This window comes from Camelus dromedarius, chromosome 7 (genome assembly GCF_036321535.1).
Source record: "Camelus dromedarius isolate mCamDro1 chromosome 7, mCamDro1.pat, whole genome shotgun sequence".
NCBI lineage: Eukaryota > Metazoa > Chordata > Mammalia > Artiodactyla > Camelidae > Camelus > Camelus dromedarius.
The window spans coordinates 83,107,380-83,133,794 of NC_087442.1; the positions used below are offsets into that span (position 1 = coordinate 83,107,380).

The window sequence follows — 26,415 nt, forward strand, 5'->3', positions numbered from 1 at the left end:
GAGGGCTCAGGCTGTGGAACTCAGATGCTCAGCAGGTGTGTAACTGGCTGACGCAGCGGGTCCTCCAGCCGGAAGGGTGGTGCTGTTGGTCGCCTCCAGGCTGCCCGGGCCGCCCGGCAGGCTGCACCTTCCCTCCCTCGGCTGCAGAGGGCGCGCGCGAGGCACGCGGCGCTTGGGACCAGTGGGAGTACGACGAGGGGCGGGGATAGGGGCGGGGTCAAACGGGGGCGGGGCGAGGTCGAACGCGGGGCGGGGCCGGGCGGGGCGGGGCGGGGCGCCCGGGAGCCAGCCGGCCGCAGTCGGAGCGCGGCGCGGGAGAGAACGGCTGGCCGTTTCCAACCGGCTCGAGGCAGCTGGAGGCGGGGCCGTTACCCGCTCGCAGCCCGGAGAGAGCCGGGCGGCCGGAAAGAAAGCGCGCCCTAGCGCCATGATTCCTCTGGAGAAGCCGGGCAGCGGCGACTCCTCCCCGGCCGCCGCCGCCGCCGCCGCCGGCTCGGGCCGGGCGGGCCGGGGTCTGAGCACGCCGCGCCGGCCGCCGCCCCAGCCCCAGGCCCGCGGGCTGCTGACGGAGATCCGCACCGCGGTGCGCACCGAGCCCTTCCAGGACGGCTACCGCCTGAGCCCGGGCCGGGAGCTGGGCAGGTGAGGCGGGCGGGGGCCGGGCGGGCGCCGATAAGTGCGGGCGGCGGAGCGGGCGGCGCGGGCCCGATAGCGCGCGCGGGGGCCGGGCGCAAACTTGGGTGCAGGCGGCGATTAGGGCGGCGGAGCCCTCCCCGCCCCCGGCCGGCCACGCGTCCGCGCGCGGCGTCCCCGAGCGTGTGCTGTGCACCCGGTCGCGGCCGGGAGGCAGCCTGCCCCCTTCGTCTCCCCCGAGCCTGCGGCCTCTGCGGTCCTTTGCGCGGTCGCTTAGCCAGAGCCGGCGTGGGAACTGCGCTGCGCGCTTTTCCCGCGGAGGCGAGTTTGACGCCAGACGCGAGGCTTAGAGCCAGCTCTGGTTTTGCCGTCGGGCTCTTGTGGGTTTCTGCTTCTCCTTCCGTCGCCGTGACAGAGGGGAGCAGAGCCCCGAGCGCGACCGCTTCCTGTGCACCCTCGCCCTGGCAGCTTCGGTCAGCCGCCTTCTGCTGACTTAGTTTTCAGTTTATTGGGTTTGTGCTGTTTTCGTCCTGAAAAGGCTTAGGTCCCTATGCCTGCAAGTTCAGATTGGTTTCACTCGGGTCTGGGCCCTTGTCTGAATTTCTGTGCTGTGAGCCGGCCCCTGCCTTCCCTTACCCGCCCCAACTCCTGCTTTGTAGGGTTGTCTTGAAGGCTGTTTGGATACCTGACATCTTGTACGTTGCAGAGCCGTCATACAGTGATAGATGTTTGAGGATGAGTACAGTTTGGAGAAATTGTCGACAGCACTGGCTTTGCGGTCACACCCGAGCTCACATCCTCGCTCTGCTTGCCTTTGAGTGGTGACTTCGACTCCGCAGCCTTCCGTTTCTAACCCGTAAAATTAGCATAGCGACAGGACCTATCTCACGGGGGTGTTGTAAAGAGTGGTTGCAAAGCGTAAGCCACTGGCCCTGACACGCCGTTTATCCCGGTTGCAAAATAACACCATGTGGTCGTGGGGAAAGTTATGACAGTTATGCAGCCTTCATTGGGGTCTTGGAAAAAGAGGGGCTGGTAATATTGGTTAGAAACAATGTTAAAAAAAAAAAGCTGCCTCATAAGTATTAAGGTACCTTTAGAATTAGTTCTTTTGGCAGGGGAACCTACCTTAAAAAGTGACTTTCCCAGATCTAAAAGGAAAACACCTTTTAGGAACAAGATTCACTTCACTCTGCTGGCACTAATTAACTGGATCTCTGGACACTTACGTATGACAGCAGAAGACATAGCTATTAACTCATCTAGGTATTCTAATTGGTCAAAATTCCAGGCATTCTGAAGTAACCCTGATGTCTTGAAAAAGGAAAGCTGGGACTTTCCATTGTTTGGTTGAGTTGTCCGGCTTCATTCCACAAAACGAAGACATACTACAAAACAGAAGTGTCATCAGATGGCAAGCAGTGTCTTGTAGACTTCATAACAGGTGACTTAATCTAAAAAAATGGATTTGCACCTTACCAGGTGTTGCGATAATTCCTCCAGGAATGTTTCGTTCAACTCTTGTTTCAACTTCTGTTATAAAACTTGCTTGCCTGTAAAATGTGTGTTTAAGTTGTCATCTACATATCTTATAAAAAATTTCTTTACAGAAGTAATAACTCCTGATTCAACAGAACAATGCAGTTAAATAGATGCTTGATATAAGAGCCTAAAACTGAAAAAAAGGAAAATGAATGTATTCGTTTCTTTTAGGTTCCCTTTTTCTTCGTGGAGAAATGTGATGCGGTGGTTAAGAACATAGACTTTGGAGTCAGACAGTCTGTGATTAAGTCTTGGCTTCTTACTTAATAGTTATGTGTACTTGAGTAAGTTATCTAACCATTGATGACCTCTTAGGGTTGAGGGAATTAAATAAAACACATCTTTGCGTTAAGGCTGTGCTCAGCTTAGGGGGCGCCCTCAAAAAACGTAATTCATTGTGTAGCTCAGTGAGTGGTATTTTACATGTACCCCAAAAGCAAAAATAAGAAAACCTGCCCAACCTCCAAATATGCTTCTGTGTGTTGCAAAAGTAATAAAACCTCATTGCAAAAAGACTCAGAAACTGTTCAACAGTCTCAGGAAGTTAGAGTTCTGTTTTGTGTTAGAAGCGGTCTTTGTTTATTAAGGTTATAAATGTTGCCTGTATATTGTGGTTTTGACATAATGAAGTGTGTTTATGCATAATCCTTTCTGGAGTAAGGTGGAAAAGTTGCCTTTTTTTTCCAGCTGTTAACTCGGGTTACATTTCTGATAGAACTAATTGGGCTCATGCTGATACAGACTGAAATTTACCTGTGCTGTATTTTAATGATGTGGTGTGAAAAACCAGATCTATTCATTTTGTTCCGTGGCCTTTCTTTTAGTTAAAAATGCTGAAGTGTAAAGAGCTAACTGTTCAAACACAGAAATTGAATTCTGTCAGGAGTTAACCGTTATTTTAATCTTACAGAAATATAAAGCTTTCAGAGAAATGATTGTTTGGAGAAAACATTGTAAATGGTCAACATTGATTCCATAGTAATGAGAGGATGTGATATTAATTATTTTAAGAAATGTCACGTTCTTTCATGTTGCCAGCAGAGTCCCTCGCAACCTAAATGTGGGTAAATACGTGATGTAAAATTTTCTTTTGTTGCTTGAAGCTTGCCTTGTTACTCCTGAAGCTTGTTACCTTTCGAGGCAGGATGTGTGCCAGTGTGAACCACGTTCACGATTCGAGGTGCAGGAGACATGACCTTGGCTTCTGAGAATCGTTTTCATAGTGGGTACTTCCCTTGAGTTTTTGTCGCTAGTATAGGAACAAAAAAATGTTTCTGGGAATTTTAAATTATTCTAATTTCACATCAGGTGATTTGCCTCGTCCTCAAACTCTAACAGTGTTTGATATATTCATAAATTTTATCTTGAAAGAAAAAAAGATTTTTTTTTAAAGCCAAAAGAGCATCTTTATATGTATATGTATGTGTATGTGTGTGTGTGTGTGTGTGTGTGTGTATATATAGTTACATACTCAGTTGGATTTTCCTACAGAAGAAAGATACAAATATGAGTTCTCTGCTGGAGCAAGTACTTCATAAATGTCTGGGGCTTTACAGTTTTACAGGTGCTTTCACGTGTGTTATTACCTCATTTAATTCACATCACAAGCATGCTTGGAAAGTCCCCCTTTGCAGATGAGAAAATCAGGACACAGATAGAGTCTTGTGAGAGACAGCTGAGCTGGGACTCTGAAATCGCTTCCATCACGCCACAGATATTTCTCAAAGCGTACTCTGCCGTCTTGTCTTGTGACCGAAGCAACTTCCCGTAGTTTTTAGGAGAAGACAGGTTGATGCGTTCCAGCATGGAACAGACCCTGCCAGGCTCCAGTGTCACAGAGTTCCCTCCCCAGCTGTGTCACCCACCCTGGTCCTTGGACTCTTTAATCAGTAAAAAAATTGATAAGAGGCCAGACGAGAGTTCCAGGGACCCGTGCTGCAGCGTAAGGGAGGGAAAACAAGTGACAGGTGCCCTTGCTGCTCAGGGAAGAGAGAGGGCTGGTCTGGTAAATGGGGCGAGGGGAGAGGCGGATGGGTGGATCTGGCCAGAGGGGCGGCTTAAGTGGTCTGCCCACCTCCTTGGTGGTGCTGTGTGCAGGGATAGCCTGCTTTTTGCTCCCAGCACCTCAGGAATGGCAGTTGATTTGTGGCCTTTTTGTATCTTACTGTTCCTAATTGCCCCAACTGCGCCTGCACGTGGTTATTTTTAGTCCCTTAGGGTTTCTTTGTATTCACTTGCTTGAGGAGTCATTCATCCGGGTGCAAGCACTCCGCTAAATGGTCGCAGGTCCCAGCCTGTGTCAGATGGGCTTTATGGGAGATGGGATGTCTTATCTCATTCTCCTCGGAGTGGCCGGGACTAACAGGAACAAGGAAGGATTTTTATCAGAGAATGAGAGGATGTTCAAGCCGCAGGCGAGCGGAGGAAGTATCTCAGGAAGTGGGTGTCCTTTACCTAGATTCATGGCTGTAGGTGATGGCTTCAGGTTTTCTACCTTACAACGGCTTAAGCCTGTGTCATAAATTGTAAATTGTAATTTCTTTAGAAATAAAGACCCCTGTTAAATAATATTGCCTATGGAGAAATTCTCTTGTTTTAGGACAACTACAGTTAAAGCTCTCTTGGCACTTTGTCACCAATTTGAAGAACGTTTGCAGTTTTGGGTGACCTAGTATTTTTGGATGGATTAACAACAATTGGCTGTGTTTGTGGTTTGGCACCAGACATTACTTAGAAGGGAAGGCTTCTGCTCTAAGGTAGATACTCCAGTAAATCAGCTGTTTTAATTGTGCAAAGTTGGGGCTTATAACGTTAAACGTAAAATCTTAATTTAAAATGCATCGACGTAAGGATTGAATGAATTTCAGCCTCTTTACAGAACTATAACAAAATTTTATAAAATTGGATTATTGAACCAGGTGCATTAGAAAGCTAAGTGTAGTCATTATTCACCTGTTCAGGAAAGGAAGACAGAACTCGATTCATAGGGAATTTATGCGTCATGTAGAGAGTTCAAATTAGATCTCCTCCAGAACTCCTTTGTTCTAAGATTTTTTTTTTACAAATTATTATCATTATCGTACATCTGAAATTAATGCCTAAAACAATAAAAATAGCTGCTGTTTACTGATTACTGATCATTTGCCAGATGCGGCACATGTTAGGGATGTCATTCTGTTTAGTCTTCACTACCCTGCGGGGAGAGTGCCGTCAACCTGATCTTACAGATGAGGAGTCAAAGGCTCAGAAAGTTTGAGCTGATTGCCCAAGATTACAGGTACCAGCTGGAATTCAAAACTGAGTCTGACTTCTTTTTAAATTTTTTTTTGGGGGGGGCGGTATGGAGGTACTGGGGATTGAACCCAGGACCTTGTGCATGCTAAGCATGCGCTCTGCCCACTCCCCACCCACCCCCAGAGTCTGACTTTCAAAGCCCTGCCTGTTCTTGTCACTCATGCTGATGTCTGATCTGATGGAGCCACTGATTTTTACACCTCGAGTCAACAGATGGCTTATGTTTTCGTTGTTTTCCTTCCAGAGGTAAGGAAGACAGATCTAGTCGCTTCTTTGCAAGTATTGTACGTACATTTTGAGCATGGAAGGCTTTCTGGTAGGCTCTGGAAATTATTCCCAAATCTAACAAATCAGTCACTACTGCCTTTACAGGCAAAGTGACAGGCCACATGGGGACATCTCACAGGGAAAACAACACTTGAGCTGAGCCTTAAAGAATGAATGGGATTTCAGTAGTAGTGATGGAAGATGCCCCAGCCGCTGGCAGTGAAACAAGTAGCAGAAGGGTCCAACGAAAGAGAATCGCATGTAGTTCCATGTGGCTAAAATGTTAAATTTTATGAGGTTAAGTTGCCATGGAACTTTTATTTAACGGAATAACAAGAGAGGCTGCTTTCCGAGGTCATGTCTGGGCACCTACCATGTGCGGGGTACTGTGTCACGCGAAGGGATGAGAGGTGAGGTCCCTGGGACTCATAGTTCCCCTGGGAGACATCATCGTGCAGAGTGAATGGTGACATGTCAAGCCAGCTTCAGTAACAGTGCATACAGGTGGGAACAAAGCACTGTATGGTCGTCCGGAATCGAACCTGGAACCTCGGAGCTCCCCTTTCTTTTGCTTCCTCTATATACCACTCAAATTAGCATCTACATTTTTTTTAATCTTTTCCTGAACCCTCTATATTCCATTATCTGTTCACCTTTGTGCGTAACCCAGCACTGAAACTTGTATTTGGAATCCATCTAGTTAAAAAAAAAAATTTCTCTTTACAGAGAAAGACACCTAAAACTTCTCCCATCCGAAGCCTACCACGTACTGCCCCACGCACCCCTACCCCTGCAAACCCGTTATTGTTCTTAAAATGATTCTCTCAGTGGATGGTTTTGACCCACGTTTACCCAGTACCCAGATTAAAAATCCCCAAGTCGGCTTGTAGGTCCACCTTTCCCATCTGCCCTCATCTCTGCCTGCATCGCAGTCTGGCAGGAAGTGTTTCTGGGTCTTGACCTTGAATGACTTAGATGTGCGTTCCCTCTTCCCAGCCCGTGCTGCTTCTACTGTAGTTCAGACCCTTACCGTGAATTATTTTGTTGGCTTCCCTAGTTTCTGGTTAACGCTTGGCAATACACTCCTCACAACACTGTAAGAATTACCTTTTTAAAACAATTACCTTATTTTAAAAATTCTCACAGGCGCCCGTTGTCACCCTTAGCCTGTCATCCCTACCTAAAGATGCTCACTGTGCCCTCCTAAGCATTACCAGTCAGACACTGGGTAAAAACCCCAGCCATGTTCCTAGGGAGCCTGGACCGGTGGGTCTAACTCAGATGTCACTTCCTGCTGTTGTCATCATTCGTGTGTCCTTCCTTTCTCACCTGGAATTTGTTATCATCAAGTAGTTCTGAGATGTATTCATTTCTGATATCCCTTCCCCCAAAAAACGTTTAACAAAAAAACCTGAGTTTCTAGTTTCGTGTGTAACAGTCTAAACTAGATGTTTGTGAAATGAGTGAAGCGCTCCGAAAACTAACAGCTGTAATCTGGGAAGAATCTTGACCAAGTTGACAAAGAAAGTGGATGTGCAGCAGACATCTTCTGCCCTTTGAACTTCATCAATGTCAAGTCTGCGTGGAACTGGGGCCGTGGTGTCAGAGAAACGCCGTTTATTCCATGCCCTGGAGAGGCCTCAGTAATCTGAAGTTAAGGGTGAGACACAGTCACGGTTTTCACCGTGAAGTTGCAGGAAAGCATGCGTATCAGACCCCTTGTGGGTGTGGGCTTCGGGGACACCGTGCTCCCTGGGACTCCCTCCCCTGAAGGCTGAGGCTCCCACTTCTGTGTCCTGTGTGGCTCTACTTTAGACAGAGTGGTTCCCAGAAGTCTCATTCTATCTCCCCCTGACTCCTTGAGGAGTCGGAGGGCTTCCCCGCCCATCGCACCAGTCGTTCGGAGGGGAAGGCGCTGCCGGGCTCCCCCAGCCCCGCGGCCCCCGGCCCGGCTGGCAGTTTCAGCGGCGTCAGTATCAGCATGATGGAAGTTTCCTCCTGCGGGTACAGGGCGGGTTGGCAGCCTACCGCGGGCTGCCTGGGGTTTTGTCAGGCTCGCTAGCTGAATAAAGTGACCTTTGCATTTTTAAACGATTGCAAAATTCAAAAGAAGAATCATATTTCATGACATGGAAACTGCATGCGAAATTCTAATTTCAGCATTCACCAGGTTTTTTTTTTTTTGTTTTTTGTTTTTTGTTTTTTGTTTTTTTGGAGACCCGGCCACACCCATCCATTTTTACCTGTTGTCTCCAACTGCTCGCACTCTCCGACAGCAGACTTGAGTAGTGGTGATGGAGACAGTCTGGCCAGCAAAGCCAAAGACACTTGCTACCTGGCCCTTCCCGGAGAAGTCTGCCGACTCCCGGCAGAGTGTGCGCTGTGGGGGGAAAGGAAACAGTAGAACCCACTACTGCGAGGAGCATGTCCTCTAAGACAGAGGTGGTGTCAGGAGTAGTGACTGGTCTGGGAGGACAGCCGTGGGAACTGCTCTGGGGACCCAGAGAAACAGATGCCTGGCCCCGGACATCGAATAAGTATAGGTCTCCTCCCTGCATTTGCCTCTGGCCCCTGCATTTAACAGCGGCTCTTCTGTAACCCGGAGTTTGTAGGTTAACGATGCGTGTGCTTCATTTCTCTGGGGAGTCACTTGTCTTCCTCTCTGGTCTTCAGAAATAGACCTTCCAGCCAGATACATAAGAAGCAGTATTTTACTAACCGCACAGAACTGTGTGGCCTTGAATCTTAGGTGTGGTGACAGTAAACGTCTGTGTGTTTGATGTGGGAGCCCCCTGAGGGCGGTTCAGCTCAGTCATTTCTGATTTAACAGGAACATGCTTGTCGTCAATTACATGTTGGTCAGTTTTTGACAAATTACACTTTCTCTTTTCTCTTCTTTGGAAACTTCAGGCATATAGATATAAAAAAAATCAAATTATTAATGATTTTTTTTTTCTCTTTCTTAAAAGAATCCAGAGATCACTGGGAACCTTTTAAAACTCACTGGTGATATTAGCCTAGTGATTTTTGGAGGGTGAAATAAAAGGAGGTATAACCTGTGATGCACAGTTTAGTGTTTAATCTCACTAGTAAACTGTAGAAGTCTTTTCACATTTCTGTTGAACACAAAGCACCTTGTTCTGAGTAAGGGTGCTGCTAGGTGGATTGCCACCTAATTGAACAGGTACAGGACGGTGCCTGAAGATTTCTCCTGTAACATTTTTATTGCTGATGGTAGCAAAAATGTAGAGGGCATGAAAATCATATTTGTGGTTGACAGTAACGAGGAAGGAAGAATTAGTGCTCAAAATTACGTCAGTGGTCTAGAATGCCGGGCCAAAGCCTAGAAAGTAGAATTTAACAGAGCAAATTAAAGCCTTGCATTGAATTTTTTTAAACATATGTTTAAAATATAGTATGAGGACACTGGCTTGAAAAAAAAAATTTCAGAGGAAAAAGACCTAGGTGGTTTATTTTATTTATGGAATATGGAAAACCTGTCAAGTTTTTTTTTTAAGTCATATTAAGTTGTATTGTGCCAAGATCAGCAAAATAATAATCATGTAGCACTTTGATCAGATTGTACATGGAGTAGTTGCTTCAGATTTGGTTGGCACATTTTACTAGCCGTCCTATGAGCCGTTAGTAGTGAGGAGATTCAAAAACCTCAAGGAGATGAGGAATGAAAACTGGAAAAGGCAGCGGCAGTGAACAGATCTTGTTAGCTGTGCTCCGTACCTGATAGATGGACTTGTCGTGTGGGTCCTTCTGTTCCGCTCAGGAGAAGACCCAGACTACAGCGACTTCACTTGAAGTCAGATTTAGGCTTGGGATGATAGCCTTATTAAACCAATACACACCTGTGAGTGGAAGAGACCAGTTTGAAAGAAGACGTTGGCTTTGGCATGAGTTAAAAAACCTATGTGATGCAAGTTGCCTTCCAACTTGAGTATTGGATATTCATGGGTGATGATTGTTACAACGGAATGATTGGTTCGATTAATATTTTATCGAGTACTTACTACGTGGCAAGTACCGTGCTAAGCAGTTGACATGTATTATATTCTTTGGTTCTCATGGCAACCCTGTGAAACAGATTCCATTTGTCTCTTCTTGTACAGAGAAGCAAATGAGATTTTTCTTATATAAGAGGTTCAAAAAATTGCCCAAGGTTATGTGTCAAGTGAGTGGGCAGAGCCATTTGTGGGGTTCAAGTCCCCATCTGTCTAATTCCAGGCCTTATCCCTTAATCAGTATGTTCTCCTGGTCCCCTGTGTGACCTGGTTATTAGCGTAGTGACAATGACAAACGGTAGTGTGGTGTATCCGAATAACGCTTGTTTATCTGTCTGTATAGGGAAAGTAGACATTTCCATCTGACGCTGTAGCTGAAATGGTGTTGTGTAGATGAGGTCCCTCACTTTTATCATTCTGGAAGGTGATAATGTCCTCCGATCATTAAGAGTCAATTAGTGACAGTGAAATTCATTATTTTAGGAATTTTGATAACCATTTTCTCTTAAGTCAAATGGCTTTTTAAGATTTAAATCATTTTTATGTATGCATGTGCAAAAAATTAAGTTATTTTTATCTATAACTCTGCAAAAATACTGACTTTAATATGTGGTTATTCTCTATTTGGGAGAATGAATCTTGCACCTTTTATTTGATTTTAGGTGTACTTCCCAGGCCATATTGCTACTTTTATGATTGAACATGACCTAAATTTTGAATATCCACTGATGACTATTTGGAAATTTCATTAAAATGTACCATCTCTGAAAAGCTGTCCCCTTTAACAGTGAATGTTTTTCCGTTTATTTCTAGGGGGAAATTTGCAGTGGTGAGAAAATGTATAAAGAAAGATTCTGGAAAAGAATTTGCTGCAAAGTTCATGAGGAAGAGAAGAAAAGGCCAAGACTGTCGGATGGAAATAATTCATGAAATTGCCGTCCTGGAACTGGCGCAGGACAGCCCCTGGGTCATTAACTTGCATGAAGTGTATGAGACTCCGTCAGAAATGATCCTGGTTCTGGAATAGTAAGTATCGTCCCCCTTCTCGAGTGTGTTTGGCAGACCATCCTCCTTTATAGGGTGCCCCTCATCTGCGTGGCAGGCCCTGGTTCTCTGGAAATCTGAAGATTTTTCCAGAACTTTTTTACGTGTTCCTCTTATTAATTTGACACACTCCAAATTTGCAAGGATGCATGTACGTTATGTTTTCCATTTTCGTTGTTTAATGACATTCTTTTGAGAACAGGTAAATTTCTCATATTCTTACTAGAGGCATTCTTAAGGTAAGTGGTACCAAGATAGTATTATAATGAAAAGGCATTTTATAATCCCTTTAATGTTCACATGGTCTGAGTTAATAATCTCTCGTTCAGAAACAATTGTTTTGATTCAGACCATGTTTTCAATTGCGGTCAGTAAGCAGGGACAGCAAAGAAAACAGCTTTGGAAAATGAAAGGCAGTTTTTCCTCCTTAGGAAATCCTGTTTCCCTGTCTGCTTCTCCCACCAAAGGAGAAGATTGATCGATTTTGAGCACATGAAAAGCCTTATTAATCCATCAGGAAAACAGAACGAAAAGACAGACCCAGGGAAAAATAGTTCTAATATCTGTACACCCAAAAGGATTACAATCTCTTTAATATATAACTAGATGTTACCAAAGACACACAAACGTGAACCTCCTAGGTTAAAAAAGAAATGGACAAAGAAAGAATATAAAGAGAAATTTCACACAGAAACATATATGCAATGGCCTGTACATGCATGGAAAATATTGGTTCTTATTTTTATAATGTAAATTTAAAACTAAATTGTCAATTTCCCCCATCAGATTGGCAAGGATTATTAAGAAAAGTGATATTCACGCGACGGGTCACCTCATTTGTACTACAGGGGGTGTGTCAACTGGTGTAACTCTTTTAGTTTGCAGTCTGGTCTGGAGTATATATATCAAAGGCCTTAAAACTATCTATACTCTCTACCCCAGCAGTTTCACTGACGTAAATTCTTTCACGAGGAGATAGACACTTGCGCAAAGACATGTTACGAAACATTTAGCGCAGCAGCCTCTCTATAACGAAAAAGAAATAATCTAAATGTTTAATAGAAAGAAGTTGGTTAAATAGGTGATAATGTCACCAAATGGATTGCTAGCCAGTCATTTTAAAAGATAGGGTAGATAAAAATGTACTGACGTAGAAAGCTGTTTTCAAAGACTACGTTAAAAAAAGGAACACGTTACAAAGTACCGTGTATCCTGCTGTCTTGTTTTTATTTAAAAGTTTATAGAGGGAAAAGTCTGGATGGCTCAAATAGTGTCTTTCTCTTGATAATATGGTTCACGAGCATTGTGTTCATATATTGTAATTCAGTCACTTCACCTGTAGGAATCCCTAAAAATGTGGACAGTGAGAAGCACGTAAGTGTTTTCCGCAATGTTTTTTCAATTATAATGGTAGAAATAGCCACAAATGATAGAACGGTTTGGAAATGTAGATGTGAATTTTATCTCGATAAAGTTGTTTTTCAACTGAAAAAAAAAAGTTGGTTTAGAGGCTTCCGGTTTCCAGATTGTTCTGGAGAGGATCAGGTTAACATTGGAAAGTGATCCGGAAGAGACCCCTGAAGGGGGGAGGGTGTAGCTCAGTGGTAGAGCGCATGCTCGGCATGCACGAGGTCCTGGGTTCATCCCCAGCACCTCCTCTAAAAGTAAGTAAATAAACTAAAAAGCCTAATTATCTCTCCCCCTACCAAAAAAAAAAAAAAAAAAAAAAAAAGAAAAGAAAGAGACCCCTGAGGTCCGATCCTCTCACCAGCATGTCCTCACTCCCCTCCATCCTCACAAAACCTGCCCTTCAGCCTTCCGCCCTGCCTCCCCTCGTTCCTCCCCCCGGAGTCCCACCCGCTCCTCCCCCCGGAGCCCCACCCGCTCCAGCCTTCCCTTCCCCGTATTCCCTTTAGTTCTTTCCTAGTTACTGCAGCGCATCTCTCCCCAGCACTTCACGGTATCTACTCCTTCCTCTCGAGCGCCCTCCCTCGGGAAGACCCGCATAGTCTGTGTTCCGCTCATGACAAGGATAGGGGTTGCATCCTCTGCTGGGGCCTTGGGATGGTTCGATTATTCTTTACTGATCTCTCATCGCCTTCCTTTATCGTCCCGGGCAGGCGGGCAGGAGCGGATCAAAACCCTGAACACACTTACCACACCACCCTCTTCCCGCCTGCTCCTGCCTGGCCTCCCCTCCCTGTATGGCCATCAGACACGCTGCCTCAGCACCCTCTCTCCGTGCTGCTCCCACCTCCTCCCCTTCTGTTCAAAGGAAGACTCCACTCCTTAACGCCAAGGCTAAACCGTTGACTTAACGTTCTTCAGTTCTCTTCCTTCCTTGCCTAGGACTTGTGTTTTGTTTTTTAAATCAGTTATCCCACCTCTCTTAGGGCCCCCTCCTCTCCTGTTCTTCTCCCTTCATCTTCCCGTATTTCAGTCACTCCTGTCCTGAAATTCCTGGTCCTCGGCTTTCACGCTTTCTGAACCATCGTCTTGCCCACCTCTTTCCTTTACTGCTAGACCCTTTAGGGGGCTGATCTGAATTTACAGCTTCCCTCACCTTCCGGTCAATTTTGTTCTCTTTCATTGATCCGTTCATCTGTTCATGTGCCAATACTCCATCACTTTTCAGTCTAACGCCATCTGCTCTTCTGAGGTCATCAGCCCCACTGGCCAAAATCAATCTCCTCATCTTCGTCTTCATTCTACTTCTTACTCTCTTTAAACACTTGATATTATACCTCCTTTTTCAAAATTATGTTCTTCCTTGGCTTTCATGGCTCCCTCTTTTAAAAAAAAAAATCTTAGAGCCTTTTAAACTTCTACTGTGTGTGTGTGTGTGTGTGCTCCCCAGAGTTCATTAGTATCACTCTTATTATATGTTTATATTCTGCACATTTACCCTGGATGATAACAGTCCGTTTTTGTGGCTTCAGCTATTGTTTACATGCTGATTATTTCCAAGTCTTTGTCTCCAAGGATCAGACCTTTTCTTAAGTGCCAAGTGCCTCCTGCGTATTCCTGTGTCCCCTGCACCAGAGCGGGCTCAGGGTGCGTGCCCTCCAGCCTTGCCTTTCTCATGCCTGTGTTTCTTTTGTTCCCCATTTCCAGCGGTATCCATTTGTATTTCATTTCATCCCTCAAGTAGAAACTTCGAGTCTATCCTTGATGGCTTTATCTCCTTTAAAGCTCACATATAATGAATTACCATGTCTTCCGCCTAAACCTGACCCCTGCTGGTCCCTTTTCCTCTGTACTTGCTGCTTCTCCTCTGTGTCGGGTCCTCACTGTCTCCCCCCCCCCCGCCGCCACCATGGTCTGTCATGGTAGCTTCTTAGCTGATCACTCTCGCTTCAGTTCCACACCATCCCTCAGGCTCCTGTTGGACAGGTAACTAAAACTTCCCTTCCTCTGAAACATTTGGTGGCTTCTGGTGCTTCCGTGATCATGTTTTTGGAGCCAGAAATCAGCATGATTGGGCCAGAAATTTTTATATTCTCCTTTTTGTTGGAAGAGGAAGTCTTAGAAATAGACTTTGGATATTGAGATACCAAAATTCTCAGCCACAGAGACAGATTTTTGTTACCGGGAAACAGGCAGGTTTCTGATGACTGTACATTCACGCCACATACAGTTAAGCACGGCCATGTGCCCTGGATACAAATAGGTGCTGGAAATACAAAAGTGAAGTTAGCTCAACCCCTTCCGTCCAGGTGCTGAAGTTTAGTGAAAGATACAGATGTTTGCAGCAGTCCTGGTGCTTTACTAGAATCCTTGTTCTTTGCCATGGGAACATACATGAAGAATAATAGTCACCGTGCGTCAAGTAAGAATGTACTCAGTGCCAGGCACTGTGCTAAGTCTCTAGCCGACTTTATTAACAGTATTTATAAGCTTTATATACGTTATTTGTACATTTTATTTTTTTAATTTTGTTCAGCTTTATGAGATGTCATTGACATGTAACATGTTGTAAATTTGAGATCTGCAACATTTTGAGACACTTTATCCTGTAAAGTAATTACCACCATAGCATCAACTAACACCTACATCACCTCACATCATTACCATTTCTTTTTTGTGGTGAGAACGTTTAAGATCTACTCTCTTAGCAACTTTCAAGTATGTAATACAGTATTATTAACCATAATGATTATAGTTACATTAGATCCCAAGAACTTACTCATCTTACAACTGGAAGTTTATACTCTCTGACCTTCCCCCCCGATCCCTAGTCCCTGGGAACCACCGTCCTACTCTCTGTGTCTATGAGTTTGGATTTTTTAGATTCCACATATGAGTGATATCATACAGTCTCTGTCCTTCTGTCTGACTTATTTCACTGAGCATAGCGTCCTCAGGTCCCGTCCATGTTGCTGCAGATGGCAGGGTGTCATTGTTTCCCATGGCTGAATAATGGTCTGCTGTATATACATCACATCTTTGTCCATTCATGTTTTGACAGACACGTAGTTTGTTTCCATGTCTGGGCTGGGGTGAGTAACGCTGCAGTGAACACGGGGGTGCAGATTATATCTGAGATCCTGCTTGTATATCTTTTGGATGCACACCCGGAAGTGGGATTGCTGGATTGTATGGTAGTTCTGGTTTTAATTTTTCGAGGAACCTCCATACTCTTTGCCATACTGTCTGCACCAGTTTACAGTCATTCCCACCAGCAGCGCACCGGGGTTCCCTTTTCTCCTCGTCCTTGCCGACAGTGTTGTCTCTTGCCTTTTCGACGACAGCCATCCTTACAGGCGTGAGGTCACATCTCATTGTGGTTTTCATTTGCATTTCCCTGATGATTGGTGACGTTGAGCACCCTTTCATTTATCTGTGGGCCATTTGTATGTCTTTTATGGGAAAATGTCCATTTAGTTCCTCTGCCCAATTTTGATTTGGATTATTTGGTGTTTTACTATTCAGTTGTATGAGTTCTTTATATATTTTGGTTATTAACCCCTTAACAGATACATGATTTGCAGATATTTTCTGCCATTCCATAGTTGCCTTTTGGGTTTGTAATTTCCTTAGCTGTGCAGAAGCTTTTTCATTTGATGTGGTCCCAACGGTTTCTTTTCGCTTTAGTTGACAAATCAAAAAAAATCATTGCCAGGAGTGACGTAAAGGAACTTACCCTCTCTGTTTCCTTCTAGGAGTTTTATGGTTTCAGGTCTTACACTCAAGTCTTTAATCCATTTTGAGTTGATTTTTGTGTATGCATTAGGTGAGGGTCCAGTTTCATTCATTTGCATGTGAATATAGACTTTTCTAAACACCATTTATTGAAGAGACTATTCTTCCCACTTTGTATATTCTTGGCTCCTTTGTCATAAATTACACGATCATATATCACTCTCTGTCCTGTTCCATTGACATATATGTCTGTTTCTGTGCCAGAATCGTGCTGTTTTGATTACTGTAGCTTTGTGGTATGTTTTGAAACTGGAACGTGTGATACCGCCAGACTTGTTGTTCTTTCTCAAGATTGCTTTGGCTATTCGGCGTCTTTTATGGTTCCATACAAATTTTAGGATTGTCTTTTCTATGTCTGTGAAAAATGCCATTGGAATTGTTTTTGTTGTTATTGTTTGGGGATTTTGATGGCAATTGCATTGAATCTGTAGATCACTTCGGGTAGTAGCGATACTTAACAATGCTGATTCTTCCAGTTCGTGAGCAACAGAGTTATCTTTCCATTAATTTGTGTCTTACTCAGTTCCTTTCATCAATGCCTATAGTTTTCCACATACAGATATTTCATTTCTTGGTTAGAAATGTTCGTAAGTATTATATTCTTTTTGATGCTATTGAAAAATGGGATTTTTGTTGTTGTTATTAATTTCTCTGATAGCTCACTGTTAGTGTATAGGAATGCACTGGTTTGGGTACATTGATTGTGTATCCTGCAGCTGAATTTGTTTTATTTACAAATTTTAGGGCATAATTTTATCTAAGAGAGAAAAAAAAAAAAAAACAACAACAACTCAGAGAAATAACCAAGCTAGGGTCACACCACAAGTAGCAGAGCCAAGCTTTAGTCCAGAAGTGTGTGAGTCCGAAGCTTTCAGCCGCGCGTTGTGTGCTTCACTCCGCCTGGGAGGTGGGGAGCACTTCTGGAGAAGGACACGTTTAGCATCGTCTGCTTGCCCGTCATCGCGTTACCCAGGGTATCCCACATTGCTGGGGCCTCCTCCAATGCTGTCTGACTCCTGTTCTTTCTCTTCTCCTGCTGGTTCTTCTCCATCCTCAGCCTGCATTCTCAGCACACTTTTTTCTCAGGACTTAAAGATGTTGCCTTGTCACCTGCCATGCACCGTTTTATGACAGAAAGTCTGTGTTGGCTCTGTGTTCCCCTATACACGTGTCTTTTCAAAGATTTTCATCTCTTTCACATTGGTTTTCAGCAATTTGAGCCTTGATTTTTCTTTGTTTATCCTGCTTGGAGTTTATTGAGTTACCTGAATCTTCGATTTAGAGTTTTTATCACATCTGGCGATCTTTCAGCCATTAGTTTTAAAAGGATGTTTTTCTACCCCCACCTGTCTTCTCTTGTTCCTTCAATTATGGTGTGTTAAACTGCTGGATATGTTGCTCAGATCCCCGGGGTCCTGTTTATTTTATTTTCCCCCCTTCTCTGTACTTTACATGGATAGCTTCCATTTCTGTCTTCAAACGCACTGATTCTTCTGTAGTATCTGATCTGCTATAAAGCCTGTCCAGTAAAATCTTCATTTTAAATACAGTATTTTTCATCTCTAAAAGCTCCATTTGGTTCTTTTCACACATTCCATCTCTCTCCTTGGTACATTCCTATTTTACTTTAAATCCTTGAGTGTATTTATAATATCTGTTAAGTCCTTATCTGCCAGTTCGATCGTCTCTGGGTCTGTTTTTACTGCTTTCGTGCTAGTTATGAGTAGCAAGTTGTGGCATTTTCAGATGTCTAGTGATTTTTGGAAGGGTGCCATCCACTTAGAACGGCAATGCTAGGTGCATTTTATGATCTTCCATGAGAAGAATGGTGATGTTTGTTTCGGCAGGTTTCGCAGACAGTTACGTTATTTGTGGATCGGCCTCATTAGGGCAGGTCTAGGGCTACGTTAGCCTTTAATAAGGCTGAGACATGGCCTTCTGGGGGGTCTGCTGAGTGCCCCAAGTGGCTGGCATGGTTTTGCTGCCCCACCTGCTCAGAGTTCAAATATCTTATCCTGCCCTCTGTGAATGCTAGGAATTGTTCAGCTTATAATTGCCCAGCAGTGATTTGCCTGACCTCACGGAGTTCTGCCCAACGAATGTGCACATAAGTTATTTTGTCTAAGACTCTGGGCTGCGGCTAAGTGGATGTGTGCAGGCCCTTCTCTGTTCAGCCCCCTCCTCTCTGCTGCTCTTCCTACAAAACCCAGAGCCTTGCCAAACTCCCCGCCTGCCTCCTCGGTTTAGCAGGATCGCCGTCCTCCCCAGCCCTGGACCGCAGTCCTTAAGTGACCTCCCAGGAGGAAGAGAGGCCTGTAAGGCTCAGCCTGTTTGTGTCCCTTCTCGGGGACCACAGTCCTAACTGCCTGTTGTCCTTAGGTCTGAAATTAACTGGTTCATATACCTGGTTCAGTTTCTAGTTTTTCATGGCTAGGGGGCAAGTTCCATCCCATTTGACTGAAAAGGGAAGTGGCTCCTTGTCCTTCTGTGAGTGTACTGTGTATTTGGCACACCAGTGTGCCCTTACACGTGGGTTCACTCTGCCTGCAATGCACCCTTGCCATTCCATCCAGGGGATTCCTATTCATTCTTGAAGGCTCAGGACAAATGTCATCTCACTAAGATTTTTTTCCCTTCTCCTTCCTTTCTAATTAATTGCTCAGTTGCCAGATGATCAGATCACTTGATGTATAATTTCAAACTCATATGTATTTATGCATAGTCTTAAAAAATATCTTTCCTTTTTCTCTTCCCCACTAGTACGTGGAATCTCAGGCGTACTTTATAATTTATCTTTCGGTCCCTAGCACGTAGCACTGGCCCTCTAGGATATTTGATTGATGTTTGTTGAATTTGAACAGTGGGGGAGTGGAGGTCCAAGCTGGGCCTCTAAGCAGGGTAGAAATGGAAATACTGGTTTAGGAAGAAAAAGGAGCATTTGGTGTCTGTGGCTGGGGGCTGTGATCCAGGTGAGGTGCAGGCAGCCTGGGAAACTCAGCTGCTCTTAGCTTCTAAACATCATTCTGATGGCTCTGAATAATGTTGACAAAGAAGAGGCTTATAACTTCCTGAGGACCACTCGAAACTTGAAATCCGAAGTTCTTAACATTTCACGTCCAGTTTTTGCGTAAAATTTCCTGAAGTCCTTGAGTTAACTTTTTTGTGAAAAATATTTGGATCAAAAGTTGTATGAATTAACTCAGTTTCTGCATAATTAGAAAGTAGCGGAAAAATAAGCGTTCCTGGAGTCCAGGTGCTGTCAGAGAACCTGGAGGTCTCTCTGTGGTCAAGGGCAGAGCCAGCAAAACTCCCCGCGCTGTTCTGGCTTCTGTGCGGAGGAAGGTGCTTTGTGTGAAGTGGTTGTTAACAGTCTCGGATGTTCTGGACCATATTTGACAGATGCTCTTAACATCTCTCATTGTTTCATAGCAGAGTTTCATTTAGTTCCATTAGTTAATCTGACCATGAGTTAATGGGTCAGGCTTCAGTTTAAGCAGGTAAAATGATGTGATGATTGGACATGGTACTGAGAGGGCATGTCTCATTGATCATTCGAGGCCAGTTTCCAACTGCTTTCTAATCGCCTGCATTCAGAGTACATCCTTGAAAAATCTTTAGGAAACTAGCTTTGTGCTTCACATTTTGTGCTCATGTGAAGTGCTTAGATTCTTGGGAAAACAGGGAGGAAGCCCTTTTGTTAAGCAAGAATGGGCAGACATCAAAGTGCAAAGGACTAACAGTAAATTGTTCTTGAACTTTAGGTAAAGAAATCTTGGTATTTATGTAAACTGACCTTTTGTTGAATTTTACTGTGGGCGGTGGGTATTGAGCTGATGGGCCCAGAGGACAATAAATTGAGATTGAGAAGCTTTTGCAACCAGTATGCAGTTCTCAAACAGAGGCCGCTCTGAGCGGCCTTGCAGGTTGTGGCCTTGTGTGTGGAGGACTCTGGACTGCACCCTACATCCTGGTGCATCCACAGTGCTTAGGACCGAGTGGACTCCGCTCATTCTGAGTTTTGCTGCAGGCCACTAGCTCCATATTAACAGTACACAGTACGGTATAGTGTAATTTACTCTTCAGTTTTGCCGTAAATGCTCACCATTCCCTTTCTTGTCAGTTACACATCACTGTAACGTTGCCTGAATATGTGATGTCTGTTTCACAGTTCATTATAAAAAGCGTTTCGATGCTCTCGCGTGTGGTTTTCTGATCCTATGATTAAAATATAATATTCCGTTGAGTTTAACAAGCTTTAGGAGACATCCTCTCCCGCAGCATCTGATGGGAGAGAAGAGATTCTGATGCCCAAGTCCTACGGAAAGCAACCTAGAGCAACAACCAGGTTTCAAATTGAAAAAAAAAAAAAAAAAGTGTGTGTATAATAAAGAACCGGTTATACAGATTTAACCAAAATGAAAATCTTATTAATCAGCCAGTAAATCATTTTCTTTCGCTCTCATCACCTGCAGCTTTTCAGCTAAACTTAAATATATTCTCAACTGATTCCGGTGAAAATTTTCATTTTCTTCTCTGGACAGAATTTGGAAAATAGGTTGCCCTAACAAAAAAGAAGGAAGGACAGAGGCATGGAAGGAAGGAAAGAACTGTACGTTATCTTATGAAAAGGAAATGGTGTAGCTTCTGTTTGACAGCAGTGTGGCTGCGGGAGTTATATATTTCACATTAATTTCATAGCAACTTCATGGAAGCAATCCAGTCTTTTTTTTTTTTTTAAACACATAAAGGAAATTTTGAGGCATGACATGAGTTCTCATTATGGTAAGAACAAATTATCTATGGAATTACTGCTGAAGGGAAATGAAAAATTTTAAATGGTGATTTTTCTTTTATTGGCAAAATTATTTGGAGGGAAGAAAGAAAAAACTGAGAAGCTTTGGCCAAAGGGTACAGGAAAGTTTAAATCAGTCTTGCTCTTTTGGTGACCTCAGTCATGTCTACTAAAACTTTCAGCACACATAACCCCCTTCCAGCAGTTTCATTCTGGTACCTACCTTGAGGACTGTGATGAGAGTGAAAGAAAATGATTCGTTGGCTGATTAAGATTTTCATTTTGGTTAAACCTGTATAACCGATTCTTTATTATACACACACGTGAGCAAACTGGAACCTTAGTGCCTTCTCATCGCAACATTGTTTATAGTCACGAACAATTAGAAAAAATTAAATGTCCTTCAAAGGGGAATGGCTGTTTAAAGTAGTCTACGGTTCATCTATTCATGGGGTTACAGGAGTTAAAAATTGTGAGGTAGGTAGATAAATATAAAACCATCATGGAAAGACTCTCAAGACATGTTTAAGTAGGAAAAATGTAATATAACAGTATCTGTACAATGTGTCCTGTGTTACCATTTATTTGCCTTTAAAAATCCACAAGATTAATATTTTTGTATGCATTTAAATATATATTTTTTAAAAATACCTCTGGAAGGGTGAAGCAAAGTGGTAACAGAGCTTACCCCTAAATGTGCCTCTAGGATTGGGGCAAGGGTCTTCAGTGGAGGGCACTTGCTTTATTTTCATTATTTGCATTTTTTACAAAAACAGGATTTTTATGTATTCTGTAGCCAAAACTTCTTGAGAATTTTTTTACTTGAAAGTGTGTTAATACGTTTTCCTATTAAAGTTTAGTTCTTGACGTTCTTAAACTGACATTTTTATTTAGCTTTGGAAATGCTCATCTTAGCTCATATTAAAAACTTGACTTTTTTTATTTAAAAAAGAAGAACAGATGGATTTAGGCATGGAGAGGGACAAAACTTTACCCACACTCAAATTATAGTTTAAATGAGAGTATTTACTGTGTATAAATATTAAGAACATAAAGGCTAAATATTTTTAATGAGTCCTTTTTCTTTCTATTTAAAATGCGCTTCTCTGGGGCGGGGGTACCGCTCAAGGGGCAGAGCGCCTGCTTAGCGTGCACTAGGTCCTGGGTTCAATCCCCGGTGCCTCCTCTAAAGATAAATAAGTAAACCTAATTACCTACCCCCCCAAAAAAAAATTAAAAAAAAAATTAAAATGGGCTACTACTTAATGAAACAAACAGGGAAATAGTCATTCAAAATAAAATAAAATAAAATGTGCTTCCCGTCTTCTCTAGTGCCGCTGGGGGTGAAATCTTTGACCAGTGTGTTGCGGACAGAGACGAAGCCTTCAAAGAAGAAGATGTTCAGAGGCTCATGAGGCAGATCTTAGAAGGTGTTCACTTTTTACACGCTCATGACGTCATTCATCTTGATTTGAAGGTAAGACCTGAATTACGTTCCAGTTCGGAGCTTGCTGGAGAATGACACTCGCCAGATGGGAAGTATTTTCAATGGTGATTTATTCAAACGTTTATCAGATCTGTGTGTTTTATTAGGTAACAAGGGCATCAGAGTTGAGTCTTCGCTCTTATCCTCCAGCCTACTTTATCAAGGAGAAAATGCACAGAAAGATAAATAATCGTACATTGCCCCCAAAATGGAGCTGAGAGGATGTTGCCGGGATCGGAGTAGGTGAAGGCTTCCTGGCGGAGACAGGGCTCAAGCTAGACCTTTCCGAAAAGTTAGGATTTAGCTAGGTAGAGAAGACTAGGAGAAAGTTAACTCACAAGAGTTAGGAATACTTGTGATGTGTTTGGGCAAAAATGAATGGGATCGTCCCACTGGAATTGACAGATGAAATAGGCAATATTGAAAATTGAGACAAGGCCAGATTCCAGGGGTTTCAAGTGTTACGAAGAGGTTGGTTGATTTTTGAGCAGAAATATTTGAAGAGCAGTGTTGTGGGAAGTTAGGCAGGCAGCAATAAATAACATAAATTAGAGAATTAAAGAGATCCGAGGCAGACATATTTCTAATTTGAAATTGTCAGAGAATGAACGGGGGGGGGAGGAAGGAGGGGAGAAAACACAAAGGACAGGAACTCAGTTACGAGGCTTCCAAGTGATCAGGACACCGCGGAAAGCAGGGAAAGCCAGAGAGGAGCCTTGATTGGCCAGAAAGTCCAGGGCTGACTGTGACTTCCGTTGTAGCCCCGTTTTCCTTCAGTTCCCAGCTCTGTCTCCTCAGAATGGCAGTAAGATGGTGGTGAGTTGGATGTGCCTCCCCATCCCATCTTCTGTTGTTTGTGGACCGAGCGTGGGGCGGGGATGGGTTCGCAGACCAGTTCTGTATCGCAGAGAATCGAGGATGGTGCTCAGGGGAGGGACAGTAAGGACCACTGTAAGGATTCCGAGCATGAGTCAGCAAGTTTCAGATCCCGGTTGATACTCTGATGGTCGCCTCCCTGTCAAGTCCAATGGTGGCTGCGGGGAAGGGAAGCGGTCAGTCCTCAAACGCAGAGCACACCACAGTGACTCCAGAGCTTATCAGCCAGAGGAGATGGGGTGGGGGCGGGGAGAGGGCTGGAGCCCCTGGACCCTGAAGGGCTTTGCTCTCCCAGACCTCATCTCACGCATCTGCCCATCCACCTTGACCTCTGCCGGGGGTGCTTCCCGGCGGAACGTGGATGCTGACGGCGCTGCATCTCCAGCTCTGGCCGGATCAGGACCACCTGGAAGGGGCTTGTAAAACCAAGTGCTGCGCCCCGGCTCCGGAGCATGTGAGTCACGGTTGGGCCAGACGATGCTGATTCTCGGAACCAGGCACCACTGTGACGACCACTGCTGGGCGGCACGCTCTGTGACACCCTGACACGTGCCAGCCGGCGTGAGTAACAGGGCTCGGTCTTTGTTTCAGGAAGGAGCAATCTCAAGGAGGGCTGTCCCGTGTGTCACCTCAAGGTGACTTGAAAAGTAAACCTGATAAAATTCTACTTGAAATCAGGTGGAAGGGTAATAGTTACTCCTTCAAATACTAGTTCCGTCCAGAAAAATGCAGGGGAAAGAAAACAATTAGGAAAACTTTCCTGTTCATTTCTGAAAGAAGCCAATATAAATTTTCTCCAGGATACTTTTTTCTGGTAGAGTGTCTAAAGTGGACGGTTGCCACACGGTAGGACGTGGTAGTGACAGTGGCATTTTGGAAGGCAGGTGCGGACGTGTGTGCACCCACGTGTAGTCCCACGATGCTGCGGTGGCCTTAGAGGTCACCTGGCTGAATCCCTCACAGCGCGGGCGAGGGAACTGGGGCTGTGTTTTTTCCCTTTAATCTGTCTTGTGTGTTAGAAATTCAAAGATCCCGGCTGCAAGACAGACCCACCTGTACCTCCCTTGGGAACACTTGCCAGAAGGGGATGGTCTTTGCAGTTCAGACTCCCGTGGACCCAGACTTTAAAAGAAGCATCAGTTGGTATCAGCCATGCGGAAAAATCCCCAAAAGTAATGTTTGTGTTATGCCTTCTCTCATGTTTGGCTTTGCACATTTAACTTTGTAAAGCCATACAGTTATCTTTATGATGTTTTGCTAGTTTTATGATGTAAAAAGGACTTCCAGGAATGGAACCCTGACTTAAATAATATTACACCCATAGGAAATGAGCTTTCCATTTATGGCAGCTCAACCCCCAACATTATTCAAGAACCAATTAAGAAGCGAGTCAGACAGGTTGCCAACACCATGTGCCATGGATCTTTGATGTCACTTGAAAGCTGTCAAGGGCGAACATTAAGTCCTTGAATGCCAGGTTCAAGTGTGTATTTACATGAGGAAATTATATCCCTTTCTCCCCAGTGCACCCAGTGTACGTTGCATGGCTTTCTCCCCAGTGCACCCAGTGTAGAATTCTTCCCAGAGTTAATAGAGGCTTTGATGACGTGCCTTTGATGTTGGAAACAGGACTCTCCCTGCTTCCTAGCCCTGAGGAACTAGAAGACAGGGTGGCCTGGAGGGTCCGCAGCCTTTCTTCTGCCCTCCCACTCTGCACATGCGCAGTGGGCCTCGTCTCCAAGTGAACTGAGAAGGGGCGGGTGAGATGGGCCTGGGAAGCCGGCAGTGCAGACGGAAATGCCTTCTGCCAGAAGGTCATTTCCAAGTAGACTTCAGTGACCTTTGTAAGTCTGGATGAAGACTTTTACCAGCCATCTGCCCAGAGACGATTTGTTTATAATGTTGACTCTCAGTCTAGAATTTGAAAGACTCAGCTATCGAGCTAAATGCGTTCCTTTTTTTTTTTTTTTTTTTGAGTTGGGGAGATAATTAGGTTTATTTATTTACTTTTAGAGGAGGTACTGGGGATTGAACCCAGGACCTTGTGCATGCTAAGCATGCATGCACTCTGCCACTTGAGCTGTAGACCATTTATTCCCTGTTATGGCTAAAATGGGCAATTCCGGTCCTAGAGGCAGAAGTTAGTTAGAATAACTGGTATAGTTGCCCCTATAAAAAGAGATCATTGACAGAATGGGAAACACCCTCTTCAGCGTCAGGTCCAACCCTGAATGGTCAGTTTGCCAAAAGACTTGATTCGCTGAAGACTCTCAGCCAAATGCAGGCTGACCTCGGAGATGCTGCAGATTCGGTTGCAGACCACCGCAGTAAAGCCAGTATCCCGGTGAAGCAAGTTGCACGACTTTTCCAGTTTCCCAGTGTAGAGATCACTGATCACAGATCACCATAACAAATACGACAGTGGAAAGTGTGAAATGTTGCGGAAATTACCAAAATGTGGCCCGGAGACATGAAATGAGCAAATGCTGTAGGGAAAACGGCTTGCCCGGTGCGGGGTTGCCACAGACCTGCGGTTTGTAAAAGGCGTGATCTCTGTGAACTGCCGTGAGACAACACGCAGTGAAACGAGGTCTGCCCATATCGTGACTTGAACCCGGGAAGGTTCTTTGAGGAGCAGCAGGTGCAAATGTTGGGGTGCTTACACGTCTACAAAAATAAAACACACTGAAATGTGATTAAGGGAGAGTCCATTCACTTGCACATAAATCATGGCAGGACTGACAGATCTGAGCAAAGGCAGCCCTCCCAAAGTCAGGACAAAGCTCAGGTCTCAGAATCATCTCAATAATTTGGTGAATTAGTCGTGGGCAGAGTGGCCTGCTTTCCCCTCCCACAAGGGGAGGACTGGCCAAGGAGGGCACAGACAAATCCAGTGCTGTTTGTGTTGGAATGGGCCTGCGCTGGCCAGGCCTTCCAGCTGGTTCTCTCCTAGGTGTTCAGTCACCAGACCTGTCCACCCGGTTCCACGTCCCATGACGAGCAGAGGAGCAGGCTGGGAACTGGAAGCTGGAACTTTCCCATCTGAGATTTAAATTGATCACTGATGGTTTAAGCATTAGTGGATTACTTGAAAAGAGGGGTAACATGTACCGTTTCTAAACAGTTCCCCAAATTTATTTAGACAGGATTATTAACCGTTTTCTGTACTCTTATCTGGGTTTTAAATAAATAGAGTCAGTTTACTTGAACTTTCATCACCTGATCAAATGTTCCTTAAAATCTTGTCCGTGGTACCTTAAGCCGTA

General features: G+C 44.4%; 1 protein-coding gene across 1 annotated transcript in view; it reads left to right on the forward strand.

Moving 5' to 3' along the window:
• Positions 1 to 291: 291 nt before the first annotated feature.
• Positions 292 to 26,415, forward strand: part of STK17A (serine/threonine kinase 17a) — a 37,050-nt gene continuing 10,926 nt past the window's right edge. Inside the window, exons 1-3 of the mRNA XM_031454626.2 lie at positions 292 to 642; positions 10,563 to 10,775; positions 22,120 to 22,264. Coding sequence (XP_031310486.2) covers positions 428 to 642; positions 10,563 to 10,775; positions 22,120 to 22,264 — 573 coding nt within the window. The 5' untranslated portion in view covers positions 292 to 427. The remainder of the gene's footprint in view (positions 643 to 10,562; positions 10,776 to 22,119; positions 22,265 to 26,415) is intronic.